Source organism: Haliaeetus albicilla, chromosome 9 (genome assembly GCF_947461875.1).
Source record: "Haliaeetus albicilla chromosome 9, bHalAlb1.1, whole genome shotgun sequence".
Lineage (NCBI taxonomy): Eukaryota > Metazoa > Chordata > Aves > Accipitriformes > Accipitridae > Haliaeetus > Haliaeetus albicilla.
Window position 1 is genome coordinate 2,210,210 of NC_091491.1, and position 22,478 is coordinate 2,232,687.

Sequence of the window (22,478 nt, forward strand, 5' to 3'; positions counted from 1 at the left end):
GGAGATTATTTTGCTTTTTCAGTTTACCAGGACTCAGAATAGGACATGGAAGCAAGAAAATGTATCTTTTAATAGTAATAAAAAGAAACAGTAGAGAGATGGCATGATGAATATGTGGCATGTCCGCAAGCCAGTCCCCTTTTCAATAAACATTAAAAGGGGAGAGAGACTGACATACGATTCTCATAACCTTTTTTGAGCCGAGGGAGTTTGCATTCCTTAAAGCTCTGTGTACACTGCTAAATTTCAAACTGATTTTTTAAGTTGGGAGAGACTGTCTGTACATAACAGGATTTGTCTGTCAACAAGGAATGCTAAGGCTTTAGCTTAGATCTGCCTGACATACATGGGAGAATTCTGAAGCATAAACACAGTACTTTTAAACGCTCTATGTACTTACAAATGTGGGGAAAAGTATGATCCTCTCTGTGGATTAAAATATCATTTTCATAACTCCTGTTATTGGTATTATTAAGGCAGCTACGTTCGCAGAAACTCAGTAGCAGCAATTGGACTCATACAACAACTGTCCTCTTTGCAACAAAAAAGTTGTCACATACAGCTAATGATACCATAACTCAGTGTGCGTTTTAATGCATGAAAACCCACACAACTTCAAGAGTAGAACAGTTTCAATGAGTTGCACATAGTCTTAAGCTATGTAACTCCTTGCTGCCTGCATTAATACCTATCCTGATATCAGATTTCCTGAACTAACAGAGGTTAGAATAAGTGACAGATCTTCTAAGAAACTAGATATAGTAGGGGAAAGGGGTATTAGCAACGGAGAAGAAAGTGTTCCTCTGTCTGAATCAGAACAAAAGTTGTGCCTTGCTATGATGCTCTCAGACGTTATGTAGATGAAAACAATATCTTTCAGCAGGGGAGGGGAAGTAATATCAAGGCGTTGATGTTTCTGTTTTTTAATAGGCCTGTAGATCTGTTTATTCAGACACTGATGTACTGCTAGCTGCTTCCAGACAAATTGCTACCTCAGATAATTTGCTTCTACTTAGCTGAACCTTCTCTACTTAGCTGAACTTTCTCTACTTAGCTGAACTTTCTCTACAGTTTATACTGGATAAAACATCATTTGTGTCTTTCCTAAAGAGATGCCTGCTACTGGTGGAGACTGTTCGATTTCAGTCATGTTCTGCTTTACAACTGGCTACATTTCAGCAGTGAGTGAAGTGCATTATTCTATATATAAGTACCATTTGTCCGTTAGCTGATTAAGAGCTTTTGGAAGAGATTTGAAAGTGAGGCCTATAGAAATGCCAGTGTTTAAATCCCAGCACACAGAAGTGAGATAATTAAAAATGTATGTTCACTTTTAAAAAAGTGTGTAGAGAAAAAGAGACCCAATGAAATGCTCTGCAGGCACTCTGAAACATTGTTTTCAGACAATGTACAAAAATATGGGACTTACCATGCAAAATGTCTGAATCATCTTCTACAAAATCGATATCTCTCAAATCCCATTCAGCATAGTTGTCAAACTCCTGTTCAGAGGTGATTAATAAATTGTCACTAACTGGCACTAAAAAATTGGTATCAAGTTTCAGTACACATAGAAGTACGGAAAACAGAGATATTTACTCATACGCAGTTGTACAAGGTTCCATCCTTGAGCAACATACATCACAGGGGAGTTTTAACTAAGAATGTATAATATGCACCCCCATGGCTGGAACTGGAACAGGATGCTGTGATAGGATAATGAGAATCAATCAGGTAATCTCCATGACTCCCACCCTGTGGTGGAAATTCCACTCAAATGTACAAAAACAACAAGCCCCTATACGGCTGAATTCATTACTTCATGTACAGGAGCTTGTTTTGCCACAGGAATTGGGGCCCCGGACCCATGGCTAAAAACACTGAAAACAATGCAGGTCTTTCAAGTGATCTTTGGATCAGGCTCCTGTGTGCTTCTCTGAGGCAAATGAAATAGAAGCGTGCTGAAGCTGACCCCTTTTGCTGAGCATCTAATTCACCAACATCCAGTCCGCTTACGTAAGAGCCATTCATGGCTGGACATCTGGTGGTAGCAGCATGCTGTACAGCCCGTCCAGACACAGCCACTGACTCACAGATCGCCTGCTAGCAGCTTCGTGGGCCTGCAGCGCCTCCTCTCTAATTAAATCCTTGGTTTAATCACCCCGTCCTGTCCTCTCGTCTCATGTTTTTTCTATAAAGACCTATAGGCAGGGGCAAACAAGCGTGCGTTTGCTGACCTTGCGTTCAGTAGCAGATTTAAAATAATGGGAGAAGAGAGAGTCTTACCTCAACGAAGTCAGCTCTCGCTGGCATGTACCCAGCCATATCCCTGGAGAGCAAGGAATCAAAAGTAGGCCGTGGGGGATCATCAGCAGCTGAAAAAATAAAGGTTTTTAGTTGTTGTGTAGGGCTTGGGGCCTTTTTTTAACAGAAAACAATCTGTAAATAGGTGTTTCTTTTGCAGGAAAAGTGGGAATAATTAGTTGAAGAAAAACACCCTGATTGGGCTTTTATTCAGCGTTATATTCAGAAAAGACTGAGTTCATCCACAGAAAAATGCAGTAATTTGAGATCTTCATAGTATTCTCAAAAGTAGGTAATAAATAGGTTATAAAATGTAAACTCTACATTTCAGAGCTCAGCATCCCCCCGGTAAACCTCTGCAGATCACTCCGACTCAGCGTGCAGGTTCTTTTAGTTAATAGCAACAGGGGTGTTAAATCTGCCATCTTCTGGGTGCCATTTACAGAGAGCTGCAATTAAAGCTATACAACTCTGAATTTTTACAGCGCTTCCCAACTGAGGAGCTCAGTGTTTTACAGACAATAATGGACCAAGGCTCACAACACACTTGTGAAGGAGCTAAGCGTTATAAGTCCCATGCTACAGATAAAGCAAGCTGAGGCACAGAGAATTTGTCTTGGCCCAGGTCACATAAAAAAATCAATGACAGCCAGGGACAGAACCAAAATTGTCCAGTTCCTACTGCTTTAGCTCTAACCACTTTATTGTGAAATTTAAACCTCCAGATACCAAGAAATCTTTTTACCTAGCCATTCTGGGGAGCTTTGTAATGGAACAGCTGCTAGACTGGGGGAATTCTAAAGATGTTAAATTTAAGGAAAACTGAAAATTTGTTAAATTGCTGAAATTTAACATACACTTTTTAAAAGGTAGTTTTAAAGAGAGAGGTGTGAAATCAGCATAGTTTAAAGGGAATGATTTTATGACAAGTCACATCAGCAGTTAGGCCCAGTACACAGCAGATAATCAGGTGAAATGTTTTAAAGGTAGAAATCCCTTCTCAGTTAACATTGCTATGCAGGGTCTGGACAAGACACGTAACCGCCCCAGCATCAGGGTGAGAACTCACACTGGTATTTGCCACGAAGGACACGCTGTTACGCTTCACTGTGCCACATGTGAAGTAGCTTTGAGGTAGCTTGTCCTTTAAATAAATACGCACATCCAGCCTTTTGCTGTGGTGATGTCTGTGAGTGACCATTTCCACTGGCTGCGCAGGAACTTCTGGTTTTGAGAACCCGATGTTTGTTTCAGACCACTCTGTTCCCTCCCTCTTCCCACTGAACTGGCAGTCTGGTTTATTTGATACACCGACGATTTAATACAGTGTGAAGAAAACCCTACTACTAACATTATTCAAGTTAGCCATCAGAACAAGCTCTCCTTTTCGGAATGAAAGCAAACTGCATGTGTGGTGCATGGCTTTCTCCACAGGCTGCTCATTCCAGTTTTGGAAGAGCAGAGATCTTGCGGGGAAGCTCCCTGCACGTGCTAGCGGGCAGGGGATACTCACGGTGGAAAGGAATGGCTGTTTCGTTGTGCTGCGCCTCCTCCGCCTGCTTCAGGTTCAGTAATGTAGATGCAAACAAGGGATTGTTGATAAAGTGTTTCATATAATGTTTCTCACACTCCTCCTTGGATTTTGTACACATCTGGTTGGCTACATCCTGCCTAAAGTGGGGAGAGGGGGAGGTTTAATAAGAAGAAGACAGAAATGTTAAGGGTGTTTTTCTTTCTCTGGTGGGAAAAGATCGTTTTGGACAAGAGATTGATCGCATTGTGTGCAGAGAACTGATCTGTGATGATGTCTGAATTCACATTTTGTGTACTAACACTGAGCCAGTACTTACACCTTTGATACAGTGCTAGGGAGCACTTTTTTGGTGGTCATGAGTAATGCAATTCACTGTCTTCACATGAGAAATTCCCTGGCTGATGGAGTGTACCGAATCTTTTATATGCTTGAAATTTAGTATTGTTATTTGAGAGCTTTTTATACATTTTACTAACTCCAGGTAATGGTAAATTCTAAGTCCGGAATTGCATTCTGCTTCTCAGGTTTCTCTTGCAATTTTAACGGGACAGTGGTTTCCCCTTTCGTGTAGTGATGTTAAACAGGTTTTTTTGAAACACCAAAATGGTTGTACAAAATACATTCTAGAAATCTTTGCCAAACTTTCTTGGAAAAGTGGTTGACTAGAAACACGAAGTATTTTGTCTTAATAAAATGGCTGTGTAAGTTGAGGACTTTAAAACAAACAAAAAAATCCACCAGCAGCAATCATTTTAATTTCTGTTAAACTAAAAACTGGATGCAAGGGATTCCAGGAAGAAAAATCAGTTTTTCCTTTATTTGGCAAAGGCTGAAAAAAGCCAAGTGTTTAAGGAAAAAATTAAGATTACTTGTATTGCTAAGTAGGGCAAAGTGTACTAGACAGCATACTTGCAGAACATAACTGCAAACAGTTTTCAGTCTTAATTATGACAGCAGTGTACACCTAAGAACTCACAGTTCTGTTTCAGTGAAGTCTGGAGTTCTATACTTTTAATACAGCTATTTTTTCATGAAGGAGAGGAGAGGTAACTCATGACTACAGATCTCCTTTATTTACAAATGCATAAAAATCCTATAGCAACTACAGAAATTAACTTAACAGAACATAACATAAAAATATTAAATATTTCCACTGCTCTATCCTAAATATGACAGAGAAGCAGGAAAACTCCAAAAATAACAATACCTAGCTAGTCAACTGTAAGCAAACCGAAACCACACAAACAAATTCTGTAGTTGGTTTTTACATAGGAGTAAATTGAGGCACAGAAAACCTTGTGCAATAGTTGAGCTCCTTCAAAACTAGTGACTTTAATGCAAACTGAGGGAACTTTGTACTTCACTGGAGGTCCCCTGCATCCCGCAAGAAGCCTTCAACAATTTCCTCGTATATCTAACAGCAGATTTGAAAACAGAATCTGCTACCCCAGTCTTCCACTTCAGCTGCTAAATTAGTGTCTCACCCACAGTAAGTCACTGAACATTCAGTGCGCACTGATGTATTCAACACTAAGATCCAGTGAAATGAAAAGAAAAACCACCCATCATTCACTGAAGCTGGCTGATCTACTAAATTCTCACCAGTTTCCAAATCCACAGTCCATCACAGCTTCTAGGAGAGCCATTTCCTCTTGAGCTGTCCAGTTAGGATCCAAAACAGGGAAATCAGAAGTCTAGAGAAGAAAAAAGCAAATCAAACTGCTGTGATCCTCTGTTATAATCCACCACATGAAAAGCAAAGAAGTTCTAAACTACACGGCACCATAGTATATAATACTGGTAGTTTTAAATTTTTACTGTGTCCCATGAAACCTGATCAAATAATCGTTGAATTATTTAGGCCATTGGGTCATCAACTACAGTAAAAACTAGTTTGTTGCTACAGATCTTCTAAATATACTGTTACATGTTTTATCTACCAGCTGTAATTCAACAATATTATACTATGAAACACAATAAAAATTACTGAAGACTTTTAAAATGATTTATTTGGGGGAAGAAAAAGAATACAGAAGCAGAAGTCGATTAATTTGGTTAAAGAATTGGAAGTCTAGTAGGATGCACTGTGCTACCTAGGCACAATAAAAAAATGTAGCTTTAAATGTCTCCACTATTCCATTATGTGGAAGACACACCCTATTCCATTCCAATATCCAGGTGGATATTTTTCTTTGCTCTCAAGGAGACTTTTTCTTTTTTTAATAGTTCTAAGCCTCTGAATCAAAGAATTGTATCACTTAACTTTCCAGTGTAGCATTAGTAAGCAAGGGTCTAACTCCTGGGAAGTTATGAAAGCTCAGCATTGAGTAGGTGTTATCTAAAAGGAATATTTACCATTATCTCGTAAGTATGATCACTTTGATGTTTCTTGTATTCAAATCCTCGTGTGAAACACTGTAGAACAAAAGATTAGCATTATGTTAGTCCCTTACTTCTTCCCTGAAAACAGTTTAACTGGTCCCTTTTTTCCTTGTATTCTCTAACCACTCAGTATCCAAAACTGACCACCTGATATGCTGAAAAAGATATTTGATTTTTCTGATTTCATTTTAGGAAAACCATAAAACGATAGAAAAATCTTTGTTAAAATTGTGTTAAATCTGTCTTTGTATCTTACTTGTCTTTTGCACCAAGACATAACTCCTGTGAATCAACAGAGACATACTTTTTTGTTAAGTATTTATGGCAAAGTTAGGCCAGTGAAAGAAGTTTCGTGGCATGTTTTAAAGTGGATCATTCCAGGAAGAAAGCACAAAGCATTTCCTAAGTATTGAAAACACAGGTTCCCTTTCATCATGTTTAAAAAGCACCAGCATGGTTTGCAGCCATTTTCAACAGTTAAATTTATGGGTTTTTCAGTACAGGTAAATGAACAAAAATATACAAAATATGGGTTTGTGTATTTTGTACATATCTGAGCACAAGGCTAAGCTCCTTTTTCAGTTTTGGAGGTTATTGCCATTTTTTAATCATAAATAATGCAAACTTATTTATTTAATAATTAAAACTAGCACTACTTTCTGTGGTTATCAGATCACACACATAGTTTTTAAAGAACTGTATCTGGTCACAAACAATTATTGTCAATATTGCAAACTTTCCCCAAATTTTCTTTTCCATTTGGCAGGAAAAAACCAACATGTGGTGACAGGGAAAGGGTGTTTCTTGATGGCTTTTCTTCTCCATGCCATAAGAAATGGCAGAAATGATACCTCTCTAGACATGCAGCAGCATGCTCCGTTACACAGTCAGGCTGACTGCATGTCTTTAGGTAGCTTTGGCTGCCTTCACAAAGATCTCCTTCAGCTGCTCCTGCCTCAGTTCTTCAGCCTCCAACATTTTCTTTGTCATTTTCCCTGTCCCTGAGCAAATAAGTGTGTTGATACAAGTTTACAGAGACCAGTTATTAATGTGTTTATGGAACAGCTTGGCACCGGACAGGCCTTTGATGACTTTCTCAAAGAAATTAATGCCTTTGCTTTTATCCTTGCACTCACCTGCAAACACAGGAGGAAGGGAGGAGGCCCACACTCAGCACACTTAACGTAGGGCTCTGTGAGGTACGAAGAGCAACCTCGGCATGGAGGCTTATCAAAAGGGTCATCTGTGAAGCCAAAAGCAAATCTCATGCAACGCAAACAAGGCACTGGTTTTGCAACCACCTAAATTCACTTGTGCCCAGTAATTTTAAGTGAACTCAACTGTATATAACCTCTTTCCTACTGCAGCTTCTCCAAATAGCTGTGAAAAGTTCCTTGTTCAGCTAGAGTTGTGAGAGAGATGTTGGCACTGCATCTCCAATAGAACCAATACACTGAGGGCTAAACCTAAACTTGTGCAACAGAGTCAAAGGAAAATCTGTGTAGCAGCCTCCTGGCACAACTCAGCAAGCTGCGCTAGCTGGTTGATTTGATCCAGTGCCCACGCTCATCTTCTGCATCGAAGACCAGACCCAAGGCCTTATTTGTGGAGAATGCTGCACAGACAGCTGCAGTCTCCCATCCATCTACCTCAAGGCAGACTCATAAAGCATACTGCTGTGGTTTCAAAGGCATCAACAAGATCGTTCTGTAACCCGTCCAAACCTCAGACTCTGCTCAGATTGCTGAACGAGGAATGAAACACTGCTCTGCAAGTTTTTCTTTTTTGTTCATTGCAAAGTAGTCAAAATAAATAGACTGTCAAGTTACATGCTGCATTTTTTCCAAGAAAATGGATTTGAACTAGCCCAACTATAAAAAGTAGATAGAAAAAAAGACCTGAATTCCCACTGCATCATTCATGTACTCATGCTCTTGAGAATTTGATCAAAGAAGTGACCCTGTGGACCAAATATTGCTAATTTTCCATCTCTCTCCCCCAGATGGCTGCTAATGTCTTTAAACAATGGCAAACACTTCCCAAATGTCATCTTATGGTACTTACTACTGAAGGAGGCCAGACGCTCCATTCCTTTCCCTTGGCAGTGTTCTTGCTCCTCTGAGTAAAATTTGTCTTGCCTAAAAGCCCGTAGTGTAAGCCTTGCCCCAACCAGTACGTCCAAAACCGGTATTCTCTCCCTGCAGACGTCTCTCACGCAGCCCTCACAGATAAGATCCTCCCAGAGCGTCCTGAACACAAAAGCAAAAGGGCTGTCAGCAGTCTTTGTAACAGAGAACATTTGACATGGCTGAGAGTCTGTTTTCTGTGTATGAGAAGAAATCAAATGCAGAGAGGTGGCATACAGTGTAAGAAGAGATGAGAAGTGATGGGAATATAAGCCAATTCTGAACTGAGGCTTTCAGTGCAAATGTATGTGCTGAGCAATGCAAGAAAGTGTTTTGCACCTCCAAGAAGCACTGGAAGAGAACGAACAGGTTAGAGGTGGCATGGACACAGCAGTGCAAAAATCTACCACACTCATGTCAGCGTTGACTGTGTAGCAGCTCCCATGAACAGGCCCGATTCCCCAGCACCTGTACAGTGAGGTTCTACACCACTGTCCACCATCAGGGAATTGAGTTGCTTTCCATTGCAGGACCTCTAACATGTCTCACTTTTACACGGTATTTTTGCTGGGAACGGCTCAGGCTTCTCGCTTACTGAAAATCATATTTCTCTTTCTGCACATGAGCAGCACATGAGGAGACATGGTCCTGCATGCAGGGACACCATTGAAGCTGTGCAGCCCCCCCCCCCCCCCCGCAGACGGCAGCTGCTTCAACCCAGGCTACACATCCCTGCACGTCTGCTTGGATCCTCAGAGAACCAAGAGCAACTTCCAGGCTGGGCTTTTTACCCCGTGGCCCTAAGTGACGCCGCACAGCCACCTCTGGGCACTCACTTCACTCTCTGAATTGCAAACCGCTCTAGCCCCGTCTACAGGGCTGCCTGAACCTGTGCACCACTGACCCGCCGGTGCACTGCCAGCACCAAAGGACGTTCCTGCAACAGCCCTGTGCACTCCTCCAAACTCCACTCCCCCACATCCCACTCCCCATATCCCACTCCCCCATATCCCCAATCCCCATAACTCCAATCCCCCATATCCCACTCCCCCAAACCCCACTCCCCATATCCCCACTCCCCACATCCCCAATCCCCACATCCCCAATCCCCCATCCTACTCTCCCACTCTCCCATATCCCACTCTCCCATATCCCACTCCCCCATATCCCATATCCCACTCCCCAAACTCCACTCTCCCAAATCCCATATCCCACTCCTCCCTATCCCACTCTCCCAAATCCCATATCCCGCTCCCCCATATCCCACTCCCCAAACCCCACTCCCCCAAACTCCACTCTCCCAAATCCCATATCCCACTCCTCCCTATCCCACTCCCCCAAATCCCATATCCCACTCCCCCAAACTCCTCTCTCCCAAATCCCATATCCCACTCCTCCCTATCCCACTCTCCCAAATCCCATATCCCACTCCCCCAAACTCCACTCTCCCAAATCCCATATCCCACTCCTCCCTATCCCACTCTCCCAAATCCCATATCCCACTCCCCCAAACTCCACTCTCCCAAATCCCATATCCCACTCCTCCCTATCCCACTCTCCCAAATCCCATATCCCACTCCCCCAAACTCCACTCTCCCAAATCCCATATCCCACTCCCCCCTATCCCACTCTCCCAAATCCCAAACCCCACTCTCCTAAACCCCACTCTCCCAAATCCCATATCCCTCTCCCCCATATCCCACTCCCCCGCATCCCGCATCCCACTCCCCCATATCCCATATCCCACATCCCACTCTCCCCTATCCCAGGCCCCGTCCAGCCCTGGCGGACCCTTCTTCCCCACCACCGCCAGGCGGCGCCCTCCGCCCCGCCCGGCCCCGCCCCCTCCGCGGCCCCGCCCCCGGCAGGCGCTAGCGCGGCCCCTCGGGCCGGTGTGGGGAGCGCGCGCTCCCGACAGCCCGCTCCCTCCCTCCCTCCCTCCCTTCCTCCCCCCCCCCCCCACCTCCCGCCCCGCCACCGGCTGCCCGGACGCCGCCCTTCCCGCTTCACCCCGCCCCGGATCGGCTCCTCCCCGTTCTGGTACGGTCCTCGACTTCCCTCGCCCCTCACGGGTCCAACCGATCCGGCGCTCCGCGCCTCTCCCCGCCGTCCCTCCTCACCTCAAGCCGGGCGGCGGGAAGGGCCCCCCGCGCGCAGCCACGGGCCTTCCGCGGCCGCGCCCCGCGCGTGCGCCGGGCCCGGCCCCGCCCTTCTCGGCGGCAAACGGCCGCAGGTCCCGGCTGTGGGGCTGGGGGGGGTCCGTGGGGGTCTCCCGTCTGTTTTATCCGTCGCTTTCGCGGCTGCACGGTGTGGGGCGTAATGAAGAGGCCTCGGCTCTCCCTGGGGCAGGGAGGAATTTAAACTCCTTCCCGTAGCAGTTAATACACCAGGTTTCAGATGGTTCCTGCCAATGAGGTCATCTTTTTCGGGTTCATCCTTTTGAGTTTCTGAGGTAACGAAGGCAAATCCTGGCTGACTTTCACTGGAGAAAGGGCTCTCCGGTCCCTTCCCTGTCTGCCTGCAGGCACTACCCTGCCTGCGAGGTCGTCTGGTGGCTGCGGGTGTCCTTGTGAACTAGGCACACATGTGGGCTTGGGCTTGTTGAGAACATCCAGTCAGAGGGATTTGCATAGGGCTTAATGAGTCTTGCATTGCATAAAACCCTAAAGCTCAGTTGCTTTGTTTAAAGTAGTCATTTGTTTTCGTATTAGATGGTCTGCTCAGCCAGCCTGGCACGGTGGCAACGTACACCTCATGGTATCGCTCGTCGCCTCTGCGGTAGCCTCGTGTGCTGTATGGTGGTCCTGTGGGGACGTGGTACTCATTCAGAGCCTGGCGCAATTGTACAGCGATGCTGACAATTAAAATGTGGTTTAACACAGATATTAAGTAGGTTCTTTATATGTTTGTGGTGCCTTGGTGCTGGCAAATGCAACTGGTATTTTATGGATTTCAAATACTTGCTTACACTTGGGTGCTGTCCTTGCAGTAAACTTGACCTGCCTGGAACACCTCGCGTGGCCAGGGCTGTGTGTACCCCACATAGCTCAGTGACCCCGTACCTCTTCCACAAAAAACTGTCATTACTGTTTCTGCACAACATTTTTTATGCTGTTGTGAGATACTAATTTTGTGTGAAATTCTTCTGGTGCCCCTCAGAGCGTGCATGATGTTGATTTAGATGAACAGGATCTGCAGCACTGGGGGGAAGTGGTATATTGTTCACTGCGAGGCTCAAAGGCTGCTTCTGTTCATTTATGCAGATTCTGGGAACTTGAGATGAGAGCCGTTCCCTGAAGCAGACAGATGTAGCCTTTGGCAGTTCATATTTGAGAGCTGAAGATTGCATTAGTTTTAAGTAGCTTGCAAATAGAGCAGAGATTCATTTTGTATCAGCACATGAAAATGTGATGCACCTACTCGGACTGAGACAAGGGCTAAAGCTCAACAATGAATACCTGCATTATTCCTGTTGAGGCTGGAGGAGAAGGTCTGGTACTGTAAGATGAGTTTGCTACATGTATGCTCCTTGTCTGAACAATTTAACAGCAAGACTAAAAATACTGGAAACTATTTCCTTTTCCTTTTGCCCAGGCCCCAAACGCATGTGAAAAATTATGGGAAAAAATTAAGAATTTGGGAGAGGCAGAGTTTGGAATGCCAATGAAATATTTATTGCTTATCCTAACAGGTTTTTCCTGTATCTGGGAATTAAAATAAGAAGCTGGGTAGTTAATGGAAAGAATCAGAGTATGGGTGTCTTCTTAGCAGTTGGTTTCTGCTGTTTCCAGTAAGTGGTGAGGGAAAGGTGATGCATCTTTGCAGGTAAAAAAGGTGTTCGTCTGAGGCCTGCAGCTTTTCATGGGTAGGTTTCAGGAATGACAATGACTTTGGATCTTCGTGTGTAAGGGTCTTGCTAGCATGCGTCTGTCTGGCAAGGGAAGAAAAAAGATTTGTGAGGAATGTTAAACAACCCTACTCCCAGAGTCTTACACCAGTGCTTGTGTTACACCAGTGATCAGTAAGTTAGTGGTGCGACATCTCCTGGCTGAACTGAACTAAAGAAGTTACAGCATGCCTGATGTCTCCAGGAGGGAGCAATGACATAAAAAATCTTTTGCCTTAAGTCTGTTCAAATGGTTTTCAGCTTAGCAGAGGCCCAAAGGTGTTACCACCTGATGGCTGTTCAATGGCTTGTGTGAAATGGCTCTTAAGGGTCTCAGTTCAATTTCCAAACCTCTCACTATAGCACATTTCTCACTACAGTTACACTCCAAGATCTAAGTGGATAATTTGTAATGAGTAATGTGCTCACATGCTGCCTTTTTCTACTCGGAAGTTTTAATAAATGAGGTAATTTTCATTTGCTATTTGAAATTATTTACTGATAATTTCTGCAAATTAAATGCTTTCAAGCGGTTTGTTCTGCCTGTGTAATATCCAGAGGGCTTCTTCTGTGTCGACAGGCTAAGCTCTCTGGTCTCACTGCAAGGCAGTTGTTAGAGCTGGGTGACAGACAAGTAATTGGGTAAGCTGAAGTTAAGTGACTTGATCCCAAGTCACAGTGAGAGGTGGGAGTAGAGTATAACTGTTCAACCTCAGCAGTTCACTTAATGGGGTAGGAAGCACAAGATTAAATCATTTCTTCATGAAAAGGCACCTTAATAATTCAGGGATATGTAATTTTTTGCAGGGGAAAAGGTAGGTCTATCTTTAAGCGCAGTAATTGCTGCTTAGATGCACCTAAAGCCATGTTACCCTGTGAAGAGCAGAACAGATGAGCCCAGACTGGCCCCATGCATCCTCGCCACGCCGTCAGTCCCAGCTTCCCTCCTGTCTCCCTTAGCTCCCTCCCATCTCCTCTTGTGACCACGGGCAGGATGGCACGTGCTGCCTGTGCTGTTTGCCCAGGAGGTATGTGAGGCCTGTCACGTGGCTGCCAGCCACCCTGGGGATGGCCGAGACCACCCAGCTTCCCCCAGGGACAGATTTGGCTGTCTCCTTGCTATCTAATCTGATTTTCACTTGGAAACTTGCTTGCATCGAGGCCTGCTATTCCTTGGTCAAATTTGGTTGACACTGACCAGTAGTACCTGGGGAATGGAGGCTGAGGGTCAGACAAAAGCTTCCAGAGGCTTCTGTTCTGTGCCCTTCAGAAATGAGATTAAAAGTGTTGCTGTTTTGTCACGCACTGAGACACAGGCTGCAGATAGGCTTCTTCTGCTGCTCCATATGCTGTGGATCCAGGCAGGGCAGAAGCACTCGGGAAAGAAGCAAAAGCAGTTAGGGGAGTGTAGGGGATGGTGGGGAATGCCAACTGTTCAAAATTAAAAAACGGCTATGTGTTTCTGGAGGGCCTGTGGTGAATGCTACTGGACTTTTAGGCATCAAAGTAATACGGCTTCACAGAAGGAAGTTGGCATATCGCAGCCCCAGATGGCTTTTGTTCTCAGTATCTCCCTCTTGTATATATGCTGTCAAGCAGCATGCTTAAATAGTTCATCCTGCAGCCTAGAAGACTAGAGAGGGTTACCTGTCCTTTGAAAGTCTTGCCTATTCTCTTCCACCCCTAAACTGTTCTTCCTCTGGCATCAGGAGTACCTCTCCCAGCTAGCCAGCAGCTGTCCGTGCACAAGATTGTTCTGGGCTGCTTTTTGACAGAATTGCCTCACATTGACAGCAGTAATTTGAGGAGCAGTTGACTGCAACCAAAAATCAGACATGCTTCCTGTAAACCAGTAGCTGGGTTGCCAGGGAGGTGGTGAATTACTCTGCTGCTAATCTCTGCTGAGGAGGAACAAGGTTTCCTCTAGGAAGAGCAGTGTCCTGATACATCAAGAAGTTTGTGAGATGGTTGTGGTCATCATAGCACAGTAAATTCAAGAGGTCTGTGAATCTCAGACCATGTATTTTTCTTGTCTCGCTGTATTGAGCACACAGCTTCTGTCTATATCTATACAGTTGTCCCTTCCTGAGAACTTGGTAAACATACTTCAACTCGTCAGTCATAATGACAAGACTGTATTCTGGGTGAGCGTGGGGGATTAAGACAAGAAGCTATCATGTTCAAAAACTTACCGGGCAGGGAATTTCGTATATAACAAACGCAATATAGGGTATTGCAAAGGCTAACAGGATGCAAGCGATGAACACTTTAATGACGATACTTAGTTTTTGTCTGTTCAGCATATCTTTGTCATCTGTGGATGGAATTCGCTCTAAAATGAGATAGAGAAGAATATTTACAATGCGCTTATAAGTCTTTGACAGTTCAAAATTTTCTTCATTTTGGTTAGGTTGGGCTAAGTTAGGGGGACCAGAGCAGAGGAACAATTCAGAGTCTCCTGTAGGCTTTCACAGGAAGCTGTAAATCTCTCTAGAATCTTGGAAACTTTTTATTTTACAGTGTTTCAAATATCTTTCAGTTCCTGCCTGGTCCCTGAATGAAATTGGTGTATGTGACTTCCCGCTGAAGTCAGGCGAGGTTTTTAAGGGAAGCTAGGAGCCCTGGTGGGGCATGCTTGAACATGGGTAACTTCTTGTGAAGGTCAGTGCTTAAATACTCTTTTCTCATTACAGCCATAGATTCACAAAGCACCTGGGCCAGTGCGTTTATTGGTAGAGGCAATACTGCTATTCAAAGAAATTGCTGTTTAGGAGAACTTTGTCAAAGTTGTGTGTGTGAATGCCAGTATCTTTTTCTATCCTTAGACCTACCGCTATGCTACTTTTGTGACTCTGGAGGGAGAATTGGCAGGAGAATTGGCACTTACTCTCTAAAGTTTGGTTTTCTTGGTGCACACGTGGGACAGTCAAACGCTCTGCAAAAACTTTCAGCTTGGGCAGCTTTGCTGTTATAACACAATTTGATATCCCTGCTAGAAACACTGGAAATAAAAAGAAGTTTTAAAACCAGATGTTTGTTTCTGTTTAAACTGAAGAGCCAGAAGCAGTCGAAGGCTAGAATTACTTGCACGCCAACACAGTTGGCAAGAGGTGGCAGCGTGCCTGGCAATTTGCAGTAAAGTACTAGAGACAGTTAGTTTTCTTGCTTCTATGCAATTTCCCAATGTACAGAATTTTCTATATGTATTAATATTGGAAACTATATTTGCCAAGACCTCCTGGCCCTCCCAAAAGAAGGGAGAACAACAGCATGGAATTGTTCCAAAACTTGAAGATTTCAGTAGTGTTAATTCTGGATCATTACTTTCTCCTAGTTCTCCCCCCCCCCCCCCCCCCCCAACAGAAAGGTACAAATAGTTTTTTTTAATAACTGCTAAGGTATCAGCTATATGAAATTGAAGACTGCCATCCTCTGACATACCTAAACATATATTTGCTACATTGAAGTTTTTACCTTTTTCTCTAAGAATAAATCTTCTCTGAAACTTTTTCCTGGGGCGTGTCAGTAAAACACAGGTATGTCCAATAGCAGGTTTCCTGTCTGCACTGGTGATGACTTTCAGGCTCTGCAGGGTACATTTCTCTGCTCTCTGGTCTGTCAAATTTCCATGTATCTTCTCCAAATACAGCAGATTTACTTGCACGGGGCTTCGAAGACTAAAGCATTCCAGAGTGATGACTTTTTGGGTTCTGCTTAACTTTCCCTTGGTTGCTGCTATCCCAGGGGCTGGAAAAGGATAAGAAACATTAGAAGTGGCTTCTCTTAAATAATGTGCAATTCTTCTTACAAAAGGTTCAGGCCAGCACAGTTAGCTGTGAGGGATGTACTGCTGTAAAGGAACTTCAGAGACAGCTCGCTGTTCATGTTACAATGAGGAAAATTCAAGCAGGTTCTCTGTGTGGAATCCCTTTGGTGGTTCTTTCTTGTTGGACTAGCTTTATTCTTAATGCCAAAGCACACAGTAAGTTTTTACGCTCCGGAGGACAACGTTCACACTGTCTATAGTAACATAACTACCTATGGGCAACTCCCTGAATAGTTGACAGACTGACCCCTCTGTTTGGGGTCCCTGTTGCCTTTGGGGACTCAAAAGGCTGTGTGGGAGCTGGGGCCCTTAATTGAGACACTCAGATGCTGAAATCTGAAAGTTTCAGATTTTATGCATAATTACTGATAGCAAGTGTCACCAGCCCATCAAAGGTTGCTATAATGGTCTTTTTGGTTTTTAGCAAAATAGGTAAAATTTTGCATCATCTTTTATATCCTTTTTGGTCAGGTGGCTGAGGAATAGCTGAGACAGCTGAAAATGTTAACCACACCATTAAGAGCCCTGACAGCTTTCTTCTTCCATTGACTCATTACCTTGCAGGGAGATGTTCAGGCTTCTTACACTGCCAGATATTTCTGAAGCATTTTCCACATGACATTTGTAGTCTCTGCGGTCTGAGGGAATGGAGTGAAGGGTGAACCACGTTTAATTACAATGCACAGTTAAGTCAGTACTACCCTCTTTTAGTGACTAATTTTAAATGTCAACATTTTGCTGACAGCAAAGCTGCAAGAATTTGAGGTGAGGGCATATAGATTAAAGAATTAGTTCAGCACATGGTTGAGGAGAGAAAGTTAACATACAAAGATATATTTATTCCTAATACTACATAAGTTAGTCTCTTATAAAATCTTTAGTTTTATTCAGTTAGAACTTGCAAGTATGTGAACAACTCACCTTTTCTGCTGAGATTGAGCACAAACACTAAGCTAAATATTAATATCGTGAGCATAATTACATCTTCTCTTGATAATCTCAAAGCCCTTTTTGCCTTTACTGCTTCCTTTGAGTAATGCTGTTTAAGCAGATACTGAGCTAATGAGCAGAGATCCCCGAATAGCTCTGTAATCACGTACTCCTGTTCAAAACTCCTGCACCTTTAACCTGGTCAACATATGGAGGGTTTAAAGTTAGAGCCTTAATTCTCTGTAAATTGTACTAATTTCTAGTTTTGATGCAATCAGGAGAAATGTGGAATTTGGTAAAAAATGGACCTGGAAAAAAAAAAAATCTTCGCTGTAGGTCAAATTTCCTTTCAATAGGTCTGTCCTGAACACGAGTCCCAGAGTTAAGCACTGAAACGGGTGAAACAGGTGAACCTGGCGTCTTGTGGGAGAGAGGTCTGGGCCACACTGGGGTCTTGGTGTGGGCTGGGGACCACTGGTTGCCATGGGGCTCAGCTCCTTCTAGAACAGGGCACCATGGCAGCCACCCCATTGCTGAGGGGCAAACAGAACCCTTTTCTGAAGCCTTCTGCCCCAAAGAGAGGGACCTCAGCAACCTCCTGAGAGCTGTGGGGAGCTGCAGGGGGGGCTTGAGCCTTCCCAGGCCCTGAACACCCACAGGCCAAGGGCGAGCCTTGGTGCACAAGTGTGGCTAAATACACCGTGCCACTTGGTGAAGTAAAACCAGCACCACATAATCCCTCAGCCGGCATCGCCTGCCCTCACAGGTCTTTTGTAAAGACGAGCCTTCCCTTGCCTAGGGCAGCTCCAAATGGGGGCAAGGAACGTGCTGCAAAGGGTCACGAGTGCTGGCAGGGATTTCCACCAGGGCTCTGGCGTGGGGAGAAGTGATGCCAAGCAGGCTGGTCCCAGGCCATTTCAGGCTTTTCAGATTATTGATAAAGCCTAAAACTGCTTAGGAAATGAAGGTAGCCTGTGCTTATCTGCTGGCCCTGGCGCAGGTTGCTCCCAGGAGCTGTGAGGGAGCCCACGCTGAGCCCCACGTGCTGCTGGGTGAAGTGCGATAGCTCTTGGGAGCAGCTGTGCCCAGCAAACTCAGAGGCAGTACATAAAGGCAACATACAGAAATAAGTGGGAAAATTAGCAGGCTACTGTCGGCAGGTTTAATCAAAAAGTTCCGGTGAGATTTCTTTAGGCTGTTGGGTTGATTGGTTTTGGAGAATTGGCATTTTCTATATTAGACACAAGGTGGCGATAGAAATCACTTTTTCCTCCAAAGCCTCTGGCTTTTAAATGCTCAATAACCACAGGTTTATGTCCCCGATCACAGGAGGATAGAATATTGTTGTTCAGTCTAAAATAACCGCTGACATTTCAAATGACTGATGCTCTAGAGACTCAAGAAAACGTTTCCATAAGCATTGGTAATGCCAGGAGATGTTTAAGTTTAAAAAGAGTAGATGGAGTGGCAAAGGCTTGCATGTCAATATTTATTTTGCAATGCCTATTTAGTTTAGATATTCATGGTGGGTAAGGATGGATTTTAGTATAAATATTTAATATTTACAAACTATCAGGTGGTATAAAAAACAGATTCTCTTTGCACTCTTCTGCGGGTTTTTTATTTTAGTGTATTCAGCTGCTTTAGTTCAATGATTCTTTTCATTTAAAATTGAAAAGCCAATAGTAGAATTGAAAAAACCCCCCACGATGGTAAAGGTGTGAGAAGGTAGGATAGTTCGAGAATCTTAAATAGCATGGCCAGTGTGAGGTACATTTGATCTGCTTTATACTTAGGAGGGCTTCCTGATAAATTGGCCCTCATATTTATGATTAAGTATTTTTCTGAAGTGCTGTGTTTGTTCATAATTGACATCCAGTTACCGTAAGCTGCAACTTGACAACAACTATAAAGAATGAATGTAGAATAAGGATACCATTCACCATTTGCCAGTGTAAAAAAAAAAATAAGAATGTGAATCTTCCTGAGAAGTATAAAACCCCACACAATCCTCCCTGCGAGTAGCTGCAAATCACACATTTAAATGCTTATCCAGTTGAACGAATCTTTTATTTTGGAAATGGTATATTAATGCAAAATTTAAAAAAAAGTTCACTCCCATTTCTCTGCCTGTGAAACACAGTGCATAGATCAGCGGAGACCTGTTAGGATCCTTTACAGACGAGGACTTCATCAGCTTGTCAGTAAGTGTGTTCTCACTCAGCTAATCAGACACTTCTGTATCCTTTTTTTAAGCTGTGTTTCCATACTTGCTAATTTTTATGCAACTTTCTGAAGATAGAAACCATTAGGAATCCAAAATTCCTCAGCCTTGTAAATAAAACCTCAAAAATATTGGAGAGAGAATAGATTATAAATAATTCCAAACAACTAAATGTTTATTTTTAATGTGGTTATCCAATACCATTACTAAATGTTCACCATCCCATCTACAGTGGTCCATTTCACTTTCTGATGAGTTCTGCTGCTTCTCTTCCTGGGCTGGCTATGCTGAGACAAGCCTAACTTTGCAGTTTTACAAGATGATTTAGGGTGCTTCCTGCAGCTGTAAGAAAACTTAGGACCAATAACAGCACATCTTGTGGACTGAGTTAGCGATGGCAGCTAACCTGCTAACTGGAGAGAATGAGGGATTTTGTTAGTGATTATCCTTCAAAACAGGCAGATATTGTCAGCGTTGTGAGGATTAACATTTCATTTCTAATGTTTGAAATCTTCTGTAACGTTTTCTAAATAGCTAAAACATGATTTTGCTTTAAAAAGCGATCTGACCTTTCTCTCTTTTACTTGCCTGCCAGGACGTGAGCTGTGCCAGGATGGATGGCGTCACTGACCCCCCTAACCTAGGATGATCTTTCCTGTGTTTGCACTGGTGATGTTATCAGAGCCTGGGGAAGAGATGTGGAACCCTAACTTGGCATCATAGAAGGTAATAACGTTTTCCCTGTATTTTTTTTGGAAATTATTTACTTGCGTTGTAAAGGCTACACTTGCTTTTTTGAGAAAACATGTGTGTGGGGATGTGGGGTTGCACATGTAAACGGTGCATGCACTTGTTAAGTCGTGTGATTAGAGTAAATAATGCACTGTGTCCAGTTTCTGAACATAATAGAAAAAGGACATGCATTTAACCGCTCCCTTCCCTCCAAAGCAGAAATGTGGTTACAATTCAAAATCTGATAAAACTATTGGAAAGTATGTCTGAACTTTGTCGAACAGTATGTTTTCATTAAAACACACATTATTGCTGCCCGCAATTTGAAGCTTGAACACATTTTTAATTAGTCCTTTGTAACTACTTCAATCTAGAATTGAGGGAAATTTTGAACTCATTCCTACTCCTATGTAAGTCAGCTTACAAAATTCACTGGGTGTCCTAAATGCAGGATTTGATTCAGCATGGCCAGTAATAATTGCTGGGTATTCCTTACCCTGCAGTGTATTCCAAATCGGTTGTGGTAATTCCTCCCAAATTGTACTTCCTTGTAAAAAGTGTTCCACCAACATTTGTTCACAATGAGGCGAGATTTTATTGCTGGCTCCAGTGGGTAAAAGCAGGTGTGAAAGATACAAAGCCCAAAGCTTTTATTTGCTTGTGTAAAATTCACATCATGGGATATTTTGGGATCTATTCTGTGCTGTATGTATATAGGCTGTTAACAACTGTCCTTCTGTATGATGTGCCCTAGGATCCATCTGTGAAAAAGCCCAACCGTTAATATTATAATGATAAATGAAGTGCTGCTTTAAGGCCATCAAAGCTGAGGGCTATTATTACTGTTTAATTTCAAAAGCACCTTCCAAATCCATGCTTTATTCTTAAGGTTAATGTATTTCATTCGCTCTTTTTCATGTGTTCTTTTCTCTCTTTGCCCTTGAATGAGAGAGTTGCTACAGGATTTAATTATATGTAGCAATCACTCCTCCAGCAGTATTTGAACAGTATTTATTAACTGAATGGATGAAATGGGCAGGGCAGACAAGCAGCATGCAGGTTTTAGCACGACCAGAGTACTCGGAACACTAGACGGGATGAACTAAGCTCCTGTCGTAATCTCTGATTTTGTAAGTTCTGTATATAGTTATTATCAGTGATTTAGGACACAATCCCTCAGCATGCCAAGTACTCCCCCTCACTTTTGCATGAGTTGGGATTTAGTACTGTACGTGATTAGGCTAACATTGACTCGCCTTCTCTTTTAGCTCCTTCATAAAAACATGTAAATGCAGGAAGATTCTTTATGTAAAAGACATATCTACAGAGATATAAATAAAAATGTCTGTGCCTGGAACAATTTGCCAGATTTAGTCCTGACGGAGATGAGAACGCGGTCTGTTCCCCCTAATAATATTATTAACCACAAAGCCCCAAATAAGATTTTCCAGGTGTGTAATACTTGCCAGCAGCAGGCACATATTCCAACATGTGCTCCCAAGTCAGTGTACAGTTTCCCAGTAGAGCACAGTCTCACATCCCCTGTAACCATTGGCTCGGTCTTAAAACACGTTTTTAAAAGAAATTGCCTGGAGTTTTAAAGGGAAGTCTGTGGCTGAGGAAATTCACTGTTCTATTATCGCTCCTGCTGCTGCAGTGGAGTCTGCGAGCCCCAGACAGCTGTCCCTGAGCAGTCCCCCGAGCTGGGACGAGCTCCCTCAGGAGCATCCTCTCAAACCTGACATCACCCTTTATTTGAAGCGCAGGACTCAAGAGCCCAGCGCACATATAAATCATACAACGAAATCCTATTTCCCCTTGAAGGAGAGGAAGGTACAGTGATGTACCGGTGTCGGTTCTGTCCCTCTGAGCCTGAACGCTGAATAGACCCCGAAACTGTCTGCGCAGATACTTAGGCTTTTATACCTCCTGGCACGACTGCCGCTCCCAGCAGGAAGAGGCTCTGCCTCCACAGCATTAGGAATCCAGCAGCATTAGGAATTAAACTTGCATTGCTTGCTGGATTTACATTTCAGCAACTCTGTCATGCAACGATCTTGAAACAAAACTTAAAGAAAGCAGAAGGGGTAGTCCTTTAAACCATCGTCCGTCTACAGAACAAGCTGCTGAAGGTGAAAGAACAAGCAAGGTGAGGCTCTGGCAGCGCCTGGCCCGCTTCGCCGGGCGTTATCTGCTCTGTCCCCCTGCCTCTGCCCCGGGAGGGCACGGGTCGGCGACAGCACGGCGGGCTGGGGGCCGAGGCGCCGGGCCTTGCAGGGCTGGGGGTCGCTCCTGCTCCACGGCCGGTGCCTGATGGGGGCGAGGGTCTCGCTGGGTGCCGGGGGGGTGGTGGTGGTCCTGCTGCCTGGGCCAGGCCCCGCTGCGGGCCGGTGCCCGGTCTCACGTGTCGGGGCCTTGGTAGTGAGTGCCCCGGCCCCGTTGTAGGCCCCACCGCCTGCGCCGGGCCCGGGGGTTGGCCGACCCCCACCGGAGCCTGGGTCCCGTTACCGGTCCCGCAGCCCTCCACCGTGGAG

General features: G+C 44.0%; 1 protein-coding gene and 2 long non-coding RNA genes across 3 annotated transcripts in view; 1 reads left to right on the top strand and 2 right to left on the bottom strand.

Moving 5' to 3' along the window:
• The window catches only part of TADA2A (transcriptional adaptor 2A), a 27,351-nt gene extending 16,824 nt beyond the window's left edge, over positions 1-10,527 (bottom strand). Inside the window, exons 1-8 of the mRNA XM_069790939.1 lie at positions 10,467-10,527; positions 8,285-8,469; positions 7,357-7,463; positions 6,194-6,253; positions 5,441-5,532; positions 3,818-3,975; positions 2,287-2,375; positions 1,430-1,502 (exon numbers count right to left, since the gene is read on the bottom strand). Coding sequence (XP_069647040.1) covers positions 1,430-1,502; positions 2,287-2,375; positions 3,818-3,975; positions 5,441-5,532; positions 6,194-6,253; positions 7,357-7,463; positions 8,285-8,309 — 604 coding nt within the window. The 5' untranslated portion in view covers positions 8,310-8,469; positions 10,467-10,527. The remainder of the gene's footprint in view (positions 1-1,429; positions 1,503-2,286; positions 2,376-3,817; positions 3,976-5,440; positions 5,533-6,193; positions 6,254-7,356; positions 7,464-8,284; positions 8,470-10,466) is intronic.
• Positions 10,313-22,086, top strand: LOC138686720 (uncharacterized). Its single transcript, XR_011326031.1, has 3 exons — positions 10,313-10,386; positions 19,808-19,938; positions 21,981-22,086. It is a non-coding gene; the product is annotated as an uncharacterized lncRNA (long non-coding RNA).
• On the bottom strand, positions 15,131-16,824 carry LOC138686668 (uncharacterized). The gene is made up of 3 exons (XR_011325967.1): positions 16,616-16,824; positions 15,707-15,979; positions 15,131-15,233 (listed from the first exon to the last, which is right to left on the bottom strand). It is a non-coding gene; the product is annotated as an uncharacterized lncRNA (long non-coding RNA).
• Positions 22,087-22,478: the final 392 nt, after the last annotated feature.